The sequence below is a fragment of the Crocodylus porosus genome, unplaced genomic scaffold, assembly GCF_001723895.1.
Source record: "Crocodylus porosus isolate Cpor-Errol unplaced genomic scaffold, CroPor_comp1, whole genome shotgun sequence".
NCBI lineage: Eukaryota > Metazoa > Chordata > Crocodylia > Crocodylidae > Crocodylus > Crocodylus porosus.
Window position 1 is genome coordinate 19,297,622 of NW_017728914.1, and position 12,793 is coordinate 19,310,414.

Sequence of the window (12,793 nt, forward strand, 5' to 3'; positions counted from 1 at the left end):
ATCGCAACTTCCTTCCTGCTCGCTCAAGATGGGCTCCTACTAACAGCAGCATGAAGCTCAAGGATTACTAGAGCTAAGCATCAGACATTAGGCTGGTTTCAGCTAAGATGCAACCAGCCAGGAAAATCTTTACATTACAGGCAGGCAGACTCCAGGGACAATGGGCACATCTCTAATGCTCCTGCGGCTTCACGAAGGCGCCACTGGAAAGCATGGCCCTGCCCGGCTGAGCCAAATCCAGAAGCGAGGCAGCGAGGCTGCCCTGAGGGTCCCCTCAAGCTCTCTGTCTCCAGCGGACTCAAGAACTGTGCTCTCAGGGTGACTCTGCTGCCTTGTTTCTGGGTTTGGTGCAGACTGAGTAGGGGCAGGTGAAGGGAGCGCGCTTCTTGGCAATGTCTCAGGAGAGCTGTGGAAGCAGCTCGGACAAGCCAAAAGAGAGAGAGGCAAGAGCTTTCAGAGCCAAAGTGCGGCACCATGGACACAAAACAGACTGAGACAGAAAAGGGGGGGTGGGGAAGAGGCAAAAGGAAGAAAGTTACAAATAAAACAAACACTAAGAAGGCCTGAAGTCAGAGCCCAAGCCCATGAAAGCCAGCGGGGCCATTCCACTGCTCTCTGGAAGCTTTGGACCAGGTCTTGTATAATGGGCAAACCAGGCCTGGCTTTTCAAGACCAGCTCTCATAGTCAGGTACAGGAAATAAATAAACACCTGTGCAAGTTGGTGCTCAGGTATAGAGGGAGAGAACCTGGAGCTCAGTTCAATTCCTATGAGCTGAACTTGAAGAAAGCAAGCAAGCAAGCAGCTTTCTTTGATGGCCACCCTCTTTTCTTGAGCAGCCAGAAGCACTGGGTACTAGGCCAGGCACTTTCCTGTTGCCTATTACAAGTGAGCTGAGCCCTTTTCTGATGCTGCTGAGCTGTGCACCCATTTTTTGATTTTCCTAAATGAGACTGTCCCTGGACCACCTGCATCAGGCCTGGTAAAGCCCAGCATTCACAGTGGGACCATGCCACTCTGCCCTGCCACTCCTTACTGCCAGATAAGGGTTTGGGTACTGTCCCAGCAGCCTTGTGCTGCCTTCAAACCTTCCCTGAGACAGCTTTGGGCTGCAACAGGCTCTCCTTGTTCATTAATAAATGAGGGAATTCTAGACATCAGCGGCAACCTGCAAAGCCACAGGAAAATGGCCGGTGGAGCTGAGACTGCCTCCCTTACTAGCCCACAAATTGACTAGAAACTATGCTGCATCCTAATGCAGGAGCATTTCTTATGATCACCCCAGGGAGAAATCTGGTGTGAGACACACATGTAGCACCAGAGGAGCAACGCATAAGACTGGCCGTTCGCTAGGGCAGATGTCTGTTCCAGTGCTGCCTCTGGCTGCTTCTGTGGCTAGGAAAGCATGGGTTTGTAACTGCGTTAGGAAGCACATTTCTCCCAGCCAAGAAGTACATTTAAGGAAACAGCAGGGAGCAAACATAGATCATGCTGTCTACAGTACAATCGGATCCAGATCCAGCCGGCTCTGCCTGCCACTGCTGGATCTTGCACAGGCACAGTCCACCCCAGCCACAATCACTTAGCATGGAGCAGTGGCCACTGCAGTCACCTGAAAACACCATCTGCAAAGTCATCGTTCATTAACCCTTTGTAGCCATTGCACAAGAGAGTGAGATCAAATCTGTCTGACTTACGGCTTGGCCCATGAATCTTGATGGGCTTGGTGCTGATCAGTGAATGGGAACAGTTTTGGCAGACACAATCTTTCCCACTGAACGTCACTTTGTCTCCAATGGGGAACGGCTTCCTGCAGCCAAGGAGAAGGGAGGAAAGCATGAGAAACACACACTGCCTACTCAGAACTTGTCCCAGGCTCTGAGGTAGCTTCCCAGGTCAGGCTGTCATCCTGATCCCTTCCATGGGCCTCTGCTTCTTCCTTCATGGGGCAGCCACTCAGGGTAAGAGCCACTGGCTGCAGTGGGATTAGTCCCACTGAGGAGTTGGACTGCAGAGGGAGGAGCAGCACTATCTCCTGTCTGCTAAGGGCACAGGCTGTGCCAGGGAAGTGGGGAAGGAAAAAGGAGGGCAGCAGGTCTGGGGAGAAGCAGAAAGGGCATAAGAGATGTGAAGAACTGGACATGCAGTGTGTGTATATGCTTGGAGAGGGAAGTAGTTACAAAGCAACAGAATGATATGGGGGAGGGCAAATTATGTAGGAAGGGTCCAAATGAATATGTACAGCCAGAGAATGAACACACACGCACACTTCTGCACCCAATCATTTCCACCCACCAACAGTCCCACACTTTCAGATGCACATGCCCATGCCCAAAGACACAGTGATGCACATGCACAAACGTGCAGAAACACAAGAATGCGAATGCACTGATGTGCATGTGCAAACACAGTAGTAGAGACCACACATGCACTGACATATGCAGTCATGGTGGCCATCTCTGTTGTGCTCCTTTGCCGGGGTGGCAGGGAGCATACCAAGCTGTGCGACAGAGTGAGCAGTGCTGCTTGGATACCAGCACACAGAGCCCAGCAGCTTTCTACCCAGAGGCAGCCACAGACCCAGGGTAACTACCTGCCCTGAAAGGCATGGGGTGTGGCCCACACCTGGAGGGCACCTCCTTTCCGTATCCTCACAGACTGTATGTGTGCATGCAGGAGCCCAGAAGCAGCGTCTTCTAGCTGGTTTTTCTTCAGCATATGTCAAATTCCCTTCTCCATGCTGCTAAGCCAGGCTTGCTCACAGCCTGGGGCACTGGCCCCTGCCTAGTCCTGCTGCCAGTACTCCAATCCCTGGGGAGTGGCTACCCTGTGCTAGCCTTGTTTCTGATGGTTCAGGAGAGCTAGTTTCTTGTTGTCTGGATTCAGCGCCCACAGCTGTTACCAGGGGAGAATGTGAATAATGGCAAGCTCAGCTGTGACCCTTCTTTGGCACATAAACGGGTGCCTCAGTTGAAGGGATAAGGTAAGAGAGAGCCCGTTTGGATTCATGCTGTGTCCAGGCCCCACCACAAAATAAAACATGGAGGTCCTGCTGGTTTCAATAAATGGTGAGTCTGAGGGGTCCTCAGCCTGTGTTCTTAGAAAGGCGCCTGTGTCCCAGCCCCCTCACCCTCTTCAGAGCAGCTCTGCTCAAAGGAGGCCCAGAGTTGAAAGAGTTGTGGGTGGGCTGCAGATCAACCCTGCAGCTGGGCTGTGGCGGGGGTCCCCGAACTGGGAGAGCAGGGGTAGAGGCATATGAGTCAGGAAGGAATAAGACCAAGAGGATATCTAAGTGGCTGGTTCCATCCATTCTGCTCATTAGCAATCCCTTAATTAACTCACAACATTTTGAATGGCAAAATAATAGAGCTGTCCCCTCCAGCATTACTGAGAGATGTGCTGGTGGATCCGAGAGTTCATCCCAAGCAGACAGATTGTTGTGACACTAGTAACCCTTGAACTTCTGGTCTAACAGCTCCCCGTGTTCACACTAGCCACCAGTGACTCAGCATGTGACATTTACCCCATCCACCATTAGCCCTCCTTGTTTCCAATGTGCTCTTCATCCAGCTGATGTGCCTGAGCACTAAATCACAGCCACTGTGAACAGGGAATACTGCGGCAAGTCAGCTCACTCCCTCCCACACACAGGCTGGCTCCCAAAGACCCAGGGTTGTAAAAATCTTAGCATCCTGTCTACTCAGGAGCAGGCTTTCCCTGCTCATTTTCCTCCCTGTCTCTCACAAACACATTTATGTGCAACATCTCTGAGCATGAGGGTCTGGATAAGCTTCTCCCACACAAGATGCCCTGCATCTCATCCTGAGCTGCAGCCCTCAGCTGCTCCATTCTGCCCCCCACCCCCTCGATCTCTTGATGCCCCTCACTCCAGCCCTGCAGGTCTCCCCCCACTTCAGCCCTGTCCTTGTTAGGGGTGGATAGCTTTGATTTACTGTTGTGCATTATGCAAAACCAGGGGGCAAACCCACTTTCACCAGTAAGGCAAGATAGGACTGGAAGCTCTAATTTACTTCAGTGCCTCCCTGGGACTTCCATAAAAGCAGGAACTGGAAGACATGTTTATTAGCATGCCAGATTTAGGAGTGTGGTGAGGAGATAAAGACCAATGAATTTATACCTGAGGCCCTCACACCTTGCTCCAGCATCCTGGGTGGGAAGAGCACATTTTACTACACCTAAAGCACTCATTAGGGCAGTACAAAATTTTTTGCTCCAAAGCTGGTGCCTTCCCCATGTCCAGAGTAAGCATGAGGCAGTCACACCTGCAACTCACCTGCATGTGGTGCACACAAAGCACTTGGGGTGGTAGGTCCTGCCCAGGGCAGAGATGACCTCTCCAGTGATGAAGTCCCCGCAGCTGTCGCACCGAGTCCCGTAGAGCTGCTGGTAGTCATGGGTGCAGATGTACTCTTGGTTCTTGAAGAAGAAGCCTGACTGGGCAAGGTCACAGCCGCACACTGGACAGGGAGAAAACATACCCATGAAGGAGAAGAGTCAGCCTGCCTGGCACTGTTCCAAGCTGGACATGCTTCCTCCATGAATGTCTAAAAGGGGCAGTCCAGGGAGACCTTCCTGGGTCGAGGCAAATTGACTGAGGAGTCCAGCAATGCTGGCATAGTCAAAGCAACTCAGAAATGTTCTGGGAGTTTGCTAGTGCTTGTTGCATCCCAATTGCACCAGCACAAAAGGTGTGTGGGTTGCAACCCTCACCTAGGCACATGGGAGCTTGGCACTAAGCCGCAGAGAATAAGCATGAAGGCACTTTGCTCATCAAAGCCAGCTGGGCTGGATTTCTCTACACAGCTCACCAGCTGTGCCCTAGGATACACAGGTGGGTTGTAGGTAAAAGGATCCCTTAGCAGTTGTTTCTCAATACGATTCTTCCAAGGACCTGACCAAGAGCCTTGGGGGTGGGAATCTTGCTTAGCTACTGCTGATATTGCAGCTGGCTTCTTCCACTCCACAGCCAGCCAGCCCTGCAGCAGTAACAACTGCAGGGCCACTGGCACCTCCTTCAGCCCCACAAGATGTCACTGTTGGGTCACTGGCAAGGTCCAGGATGGAGCTCCAGGATTTGGGAGGGCTGGGCACTGCTGAGAGGAAATTCCAGGGCCGCGAGGGGAACTGCCGGTACGCCGCACCCTTCTAGCCTGCAGAGCGCTAAGGCAGCGCAGCCTGGTGGGAACGGACATGAGCTGGGCCAGTGTGGGAGCTTGAACTATCCCCACCAGACCCACGACACCTGGAGAGAGATCTGCTCCACCTCGCTCCACACATTTTGCCTTCAAAAAATTAGGAAAGGCAAATAAATTCCTTCCATGCTCAGGAAACTGAAGGCCTCGTCATATTGCTAGAGCTAGGCTTTTCCAGGGTGGAAGCCATGCAAGCTTCCACCACACAGACCCATTAATGCCCCCTCCCCATCTCTCTTCTAGGACTTAGGAACGACAGCCTCTTCCTGCAGACTAGGAAAGCTGCCATGTTACCATAAGAGATTCCCAGTGGCTTTAGGGCGCAAGCCAACCAGGAGGTGGGCAAGCTACCGTGCCAGGTTTGGAAAGGTGGGTAGCAGCTAGACTCCACATGCTGGTACAGCACATGCCATGCAGATTATTATTTTTTATTTAATTTGTATCCAAGACCAAATTAGCCAAAACTAATTGCAAATCCAAGTGTCCAGAACCATAAGTGGGTCTACCACCAGCAAACATCCTGCACCTGCACCTGGGGTTTCAGACGTTTCCGAAACCTTTGGCAGGCATCCTACTTGCAGGCCCAAGCCTAGAGGCTTGGGGTTTGGATGCCCCTGAGTTTTGCTTGCTCTTAGCCATAAGGCCCTCGGAGCAAGCAAGGGAGGAGACTCCCATTTCCTTAAACTGGGTTTAAAGCTGCTGCTGCACCTCGGCGGATACTGAACCACGCCAGAAGGGCAGTTCTCCTGTGAAGTGGTTCAGGAAAACTGCCTTCTTGGACAGAGATGAGCCTGATTTCAAGTCATCTCACACTGGCCTGAAGCAGTGGTTCAGCCCTGACTGCTTGGCCTCTCTACCTGGGCTAACAAGGTGGCCACGATGCTGGCTTGTGTGCTACAGACAGGGAGTCACCAAACACAGTTTACACAGGCTACAGCCTGACCATATGATGGTGATACCAGGAAGCTGCTACTGAACTGGGTCTGAATTTAAATTGCTGAACTGAAGATGAAGGACTTTGAGATGAGTGACTAGAAGCTCTCGTCTTCCCATTATCTTCTCAGCTATGGCAACGCCTGCACCTCATTATCATGCTCTAATCCAGGTGTGTCAAAGATCCATCTTGTGGGTTAGTTCAGGCCCTGGTCTTGAGCTGACCACATGTGGCACATGCTGGACCATCCCTGCATGCAGGGCCCTGGACACATGCATGCAGTACCCACTCCAGGACCGACATGCATGAAGCACCCACATGGGGACAGTATGGGACCTCCCCCACATGCTGCTTCCGGTGCCCACAGCTGGTCCAGGATTACATCACATGCAGCACCCACTCTGGCCAGTCCGGGATGCATGCACCATAGGTCTGGACTGGCTGGAGCAGATGCCGTGTATGGTGTAGTCCCAGATGCACCAAAGTAGGCGCTGCACGCAGCTTGCATCCTGGACCAACTGGAGTGGGTGCTGGGTCTAGCATGTGGGGCATGGGGAGTCCATGGGCCTAATCTGGCCTTTGGGACCAGCCCCGCACCATTTATCTAGCCTGTGGGATTGAATGAGTTTAACTTTCTTGCTCCAACTGTTACAACACAACAGGAGTCCAGCCTGCACTCAGTGAGGCTGGGGGCACTTAGAGCGGCTGGATGTGAATGGCAGACTCCTTTGGAGGGCCTCAGAAATTCAGCAGCCCTTGAGATGGTGCTGAAACTAAGCAGCTCAGTGCCCTGCCAGCCTGGGATGGGAGGGGGTGTCTCCTCTGCCCTGCCAGGAACTCCCCTCCCCTACAAGCTTCTGCCGAAATGCCTCCAGCCACTTGGCTCCACTCCCCATCTCCCACCTCCCACATGTAGCAGCCTTTGGCAATGCCCTCCTTCTCCTGGCGGGGCTGGCAGTGGCCCATAGTGAGAGGAGGGGACTCGAAGCAGCCAGCACTGCTGCTTCGCTGGCAAAGAGCCCTTGGGCAGAACAAAAGAAACCGCCTCCTCATTCCTCTTGCTGGATTCTCCAGAGACTAGATACCACCATGACGAGGACAGATGGACAGAGAGGCTTCTGCCATGGTGCAGAGGCAAGAACATCACAAGCAGGCTTCAGCCCTCTTTGCACCAGCAACTTGAACTACATTATCAGCGACAGCGTTCAGCAATGGCTGTCAAGTGCTCAGGGTGGAGAGGAGGGAGGGGGTTGGGGGAAGTCTTCAGGGGGAGGAAGAGACAGGCTGGAATGGGAGCTGGGGGAAGGTGAGGAAGGAGGATTTCCTCTCATTATTTATTCCCTTTCACTTTGAAATGAGACGGAGAACACTGCCAAGCTCCCCCCTGGTGGCTCCGTATCCCCTTTGAAGCTGGAGACAGTCTGAGCTCTTTGTCTGGAGGAAGAGTTTTCTGCTCCTGGCAGATACCGTAGCGGGGGGAGGGGTTTCTCCAGCCACCCTCTGTGCACCTGTAGACCAGCATTGAGAGCGCTGGGCTGGAACCAGCGTGTGTGTGGGAACATGCATACGTGAGCTCCCCATGTTTGTACACGCGTGCGTGCATACATGACTGCAAGAGATAACGTAGGCACAGAGGGCACTTGTACACGTGACAGCTGTCACGATGTTCATGTGATGAAAATATCATTTGTGTGGCTTAAAGCCATCACACATTACACATGCGCCAGTATGGAGGGTTTTAGAGGAATTTGCATCATTGCAAACTAAACTACATGAGGATGGGGTGCTTGTATACACAATGGGGTTTAGACCTCAGGGTTTTATTTTATGTCCCCTAATTGAAACGGTGGGTTTTTAACTGAAACCCGCCATTTCAATTTTTCCGTCACATTACAGCAAGGGGTCTATTCCCTTTTTTTTCTGTCAGAGCCAGAGCCTGCCCGCCGCTGGGGGGTGTGCTGCTGGTGAGCTGAATGGCCCCAGAGCTGCAGGGGGGGGCCCCATCCTTCCCTTTGTGGTTGTGGCACTCCCTGGGGCTGCCCAGGTTGGCCTGCTAGTGGGCCAGGTGCTGCCCCAGCTCGGAGGCACTACCCAACCTGATCCAATTCTTCCTCAACCCTGAGTTCGGACAGCACCCAGCCTGCTAGCAGCCTGCCCAGGCCACCATGGAGGGAAGGCCCACGGCTTCCCACAGCTCAGGGGCTGCTTGGCCCACTGGCAGCTCACCCTCCAGCCGGGGAAGAGGCAGGCAGGCTCTGCCAGAAAAAAAGAGGATCGGGCCCCGCACTGCTTCTGCCTTCAGCGGATTCCTGTAGCCAGCAGGATGCCTGGAGTCACCCAGCAATGGGCTGGCTTGCCCCTGGGGCAGCACAGAAAGGTGGCAGAAGGGCAGCTGGGTGTGCTGGCAGCTGGAGAAGGTGGCAGGGATGGTACAGGGGGTGCAGGGCCACATGGGCTGGCTGCTAGCTGTCCAGGTGCTGCCCCAGCTCAAAGGCACCTGATCCAACACTTAGTCAAGCCTGCCTGGGCTTCCAACGCCCCATGCACCATCCCTGCCACCTTCTCTGGCTGCCAGCACACCCAGCTTGCCCCTGGGGCAGTGTGGGCAGGTGGCAGGAGGCAGGCTGTGCTGGTGTCCTGAGACACCAGCAGCTGGGGGCTGAGCTGAGGGGTGAGACATCTTGCAGCTGGGGGGTGAGCTGATAGCTGCATCATTGCAATTTGCAATGTTGCAAACTAAAGTACATTGGGATGTAGTTTAGTTTGCAATAATGCAAATTAATTTAAATTAATTTAAACCCCCCAAAACTCTTGCATATGTAGAGTGTGATGCCATTAAGCTACAGAAAGTGACATTTTCATCATGTGTACGTGATAATGGTGTCATGTCTACAAGTGCCTACGTTAGTGAGGGCTTGATCCTTTTTTTTTTTTTTTTTTTTATTTAAATCGGAGCCAGAAGCTACCCACAGCCAAGGGTTGAGCTGCTGCAGGTGGGCTGAGTGGCTCCTGAGCTGTATGGGGCCCCAGTCCTTCTCTCCACAACAGTGGCAACCCCCAGGGCCACTGAGGTGGGCTGCTAGTAGGCTGGGTGCTGCCCCAGTTTGGAGGGAAGGACCGGGGTTCCCCGCAGCTCAGGGGCCATTCAACCTGCCAGCCGCTCACCCCTCCCCGACTGTGGGCAGGCTCTGGCTCCAACAGCAACAAAAAAAGAATCAGGGACATCACTATAACATAATGGAATAATTGAAACCGTGGGTTTCAGTGAAAAACCCACTGTTTCAATTTAGGGGGCATAGAATAAAACTCTGAGGACTAACTCCGTCATGTGTACAAGCACTGACAGTACATGTTGGGGTGAAGGGTGGTTTCTAATTGTAGGAGGGACCGGGAGAGCCCTGGAGCAAGACTTCCCCACCTGAGGGGAACCTGAGGGTAAATCTAACTTCTCCCTGGGTGAGAAGTAGCTAAAAAGAGGCCAAGCTGAGGGTGATTTATGCCCTGGTTAGCATGAAGTGATGGGAACTGGGAGGAGCAGGGGCCTTTAATAAGCCCTAGCAATTCTGTGCTTTACAGGGTATAGATTGGTCCACATAAGAGCGGCTATTTTAATAAATGTACTAAGGAGCCCTTAAACATCTGTTCTGGGCCATTAGTTTTAACGGCTTCTCAGCTCTGCTCCCCCTGCTTTCATTCGCAGGGTCCAACAAGAGACAGAGTGGTCCTTGCTACTCTCAGTGCCTACTGCAAACAGCCCAGGGGGAGCACAAAGGCTGGGGTGTTTTGGAGGCGAGCAGTGGTGGTGGTCGTTATAAGGTGCAGGGGGGGGCACGGGACTGCCACTTCCAGGGGGTTAGCTCTGAAGTCGTGCCATGTGTCAGGTCCTTGGTGGTCCTACGTTCAGGGACTCAGGGTCTCAGCACAGTTCCTAGCAGATCAATAAGCACATCACAGGAGCTGCCAACACAAATCATCTGCATCTCGCCTCATTCCCTGAATGCATCCCATGGCTGAGGCAGAGGGAAGCCCATATTCCTTTAGGTTGATGGGTCTTGTAAAATTAATGAATTACCACAATTACCCATTTACTTCCCTCAGCTGTAAAGGCACAGGAGGCTCCACAACCACAGATGGGATCAGACTGCTCCTCTGTGAGGGGCATTGGGCTTCACTGCCCAGCTTGGCATTTGTGTGCCTTTGCCTTATGAAATGCATTCAAAGGGCCTCTGAAGCCCAGCAGCAGCACGTGGCCCAGGTGGAGCTGGATGCGTACCGGGCATCTGCTTTGATCAGGGTGTGTGAAAGCACCTCCAGTTCAAAAGCACCATAGCCCAGGAGTCCCCGGAGGGAGGTTAGTCCAAGCTGCAGTACATGGCATCCTGGAGTGCCTTGATTTCATCCTTGCTTCCTATCACTTGACTTCATTACCCAGGAATTAAGTCAGTTGCTAGCTGAAGACCCCATCACATGCAGCTCCAGGCCTCTCCCCTCTTTTCTCCCTGCTTTATCTCAGCTGAGGCCAGTTCCCCTGAAGGGAAGCCTGGGGGCAGCAGCTCAGAACAGCTCTTCCTTTCTCCCCTATCTCTGAGGGTAAGAGGATTGAGGCACTGCCTGCACTGCACCAAAGCAGAGACACTTCACTGGAATGCACGTAGGTGTCTGTAGCTCATGGACATGGGACAGAGAGCGGGCAGGGGCCAGATCCAGGATTAGAACAGCGAGAGGTCTGTGCGGGGGTGGGGATTCAGATGCACTGGAAGAGTTGAGTAGAGATGCCAGGACCATGCTAGCAGGTGTGCATCTCAGCATCAGGAAGGGGCAAAACTGGCTTGTCACCTTCCCATACCAAGCCTGGCTGCTCCCTTGTGTGGACATTAAACCCATACACAGAAACAGGATCAGCCAACCCATGTGAACACATATAGGCTTCACTGGGTCTCAACAGGGCTGACTTACCCTGGCATTTTGGCTTCTGGTCCTGCTCTGAGGTCAGCAGAACAGCTTGAACAGGGACACCAAATGCTCCAAGCTCCTACCTTGGCATGTGAAGCACCTGATGTGGAAGTGGTTGCTCTGGACACGCACCACCTCTCCTTTGCATGTGTCCCCACAGCGGTAGCACTGGATGACGGTGGAGCCACTCCTGGAGCTATAGGGGTTTTGTTGATAGGGAACTGCTGGGGAGAAGGAGAGAAAAAACACCAGGTTTGTTATCTTCAGGAAAGCACTGCCTGGCATGCGGTGAATCAACAGCCCAGTGCCAAGCTGGGTGAACAGCAACTATAATGGTGAAACCCTTCAGCAAGCCCCTTTCTGCAAATCTACCACAAGCCTCAGACAAGCCTGCCATTAGAGGCAGCCTGTCTGAGCAGGGCAGAGGGCTGGGAGATGTCCAACCTGCCTGATGCAGTGCATGAGCTGGGGCAAACAACTTCCCACTGGGGCCTCTGTTTCCCCATCTGTATAATGGGAATAACGTGACCGACCCAATAAACTCTGTGTGGTCCCAGGGTGAAAGGATCTAGATGTGGACAGAGTAATACTCCCTGTCATCATTCCTGGGAGCCAGACTCTGCCCTAGTTTTACACTGCCCATTTCAAGTAAACGACTGGTTGCACCCAGCAACGGTAAGATATGCCCACATTGGGGGTAAGCACAGTGGTTTGTGAGCCACACGCTGGCTTCCCTGGGAGCACACACATAGAGGGGGACAGTGATAACTGGGACTGGACATTGAGTCTTGTCTCTGCCCTGGGTGAGCCATCTGGTTACACGAATTTACTGCTCCAGATAAGTTCAATAACACCATAGGCCTGGAAGCTCAGGAAAAGGAGAGACCATGGGGAGAAGGGAACACAAGGGGCCATGTGCGGTTCCACCAGACTTAGCCACCCTCATCCTCACAGGTGGGTGGAGGTGCCTGTCAGTGCCAGGAGCATAAGTGGCACTAGAAAATATTATCTGGGGGGGGCTAGGCAGTGCACCCACCTGATCCTGCCCCTCCCTCCCGCAGGGCTGTTCTGGGGCCTGTGCACACTGGTACTGTGCGTGCAGCGGTGGAGGAGCACATGGCGGGGGCGCTGGGCATGGTGCTGGGGCTGCTGTTGCCAGCCCAGTTGAGGGAGGGGTGCAAAGCCCCATTAGCTCCGGCCTTCCGCCACCTACGGCCAGGAGGTCTCTGGTTCTCTGAGACACGACGTTGCATGAAAGCTACAGGCCTGCTGAAGCCTTCTCCATGACCCTTCCCATCTCTTTTTCTCTCCTGCTATATTCACTGCCACAGCCAGGCAAGGGCTAGACAGCTCACACACATCTGCTCCCAAGACCTCCGAATTGGAGGCGCTGCCTGAGAAAATGCACCCTAGTCCAAGCACTAACCTCACTCTGGCAGGGCCTGCATCTGCTTCCCAGCTGTGGAGTTAGCCAAGGTGCCTGCTAAACATCTAGCTCAGCCATGAATAGCATCCTCATGCTTCACACACCAGAGAAGCCTCCTTTCCCCAAGTTCTCAGTGCTGACCCTGATTCATAGATTCATAGATGCTAGGGTCGGAAGGGACCTCAACAGATCATCGAGTCCGACCCCCTGCATAAGCAGGAAAGAGTGCTGGGCCTACATTACCCCAGCTAGATACTCATCCAGCCTT

At 53.2% G+C, this 12,793-nt stretch overlaps 1 protein-coding gene across 10 annotated transcripts in view; it reads right to left on the bottom strand.

The window, feature by feature from the left end:
- Nucleotides 1–12,793, bottom strand: part of ABLIM3 (actin binding LIM protein family member 3) — a 103,881-nt gene that overhangs the window by 37,751 nt on the left and 53,337 nt on the right. For 8 of the 10 annotated variants that reach the window (XM_019534927.1, XM_019534925.1, XM_019534931.1 and 5 more), the window contains exons 3-5: nt 11,183–11,323; nt 4,294–4,477; nt 1,697–1,809 (exon numbers count right to left, since the gene is read on the bottom strand). In XM_019534927.1, coding sequence (XP_019390472.1) covers nt 1,697–1,809; nt 4,294–4,477; nt 11,183–11,323 — 438 coding nt within the window. Of the gene's footprint in view, nt 1–1,696; nt 1,810–4,293; nt 4,478–11,182; nt 11,324–12,793 lie in introns of those variants that run through there. The other 2 variants (XM_019534926.1, XM_019534935.1) reach the window with 2 other exon arrangements.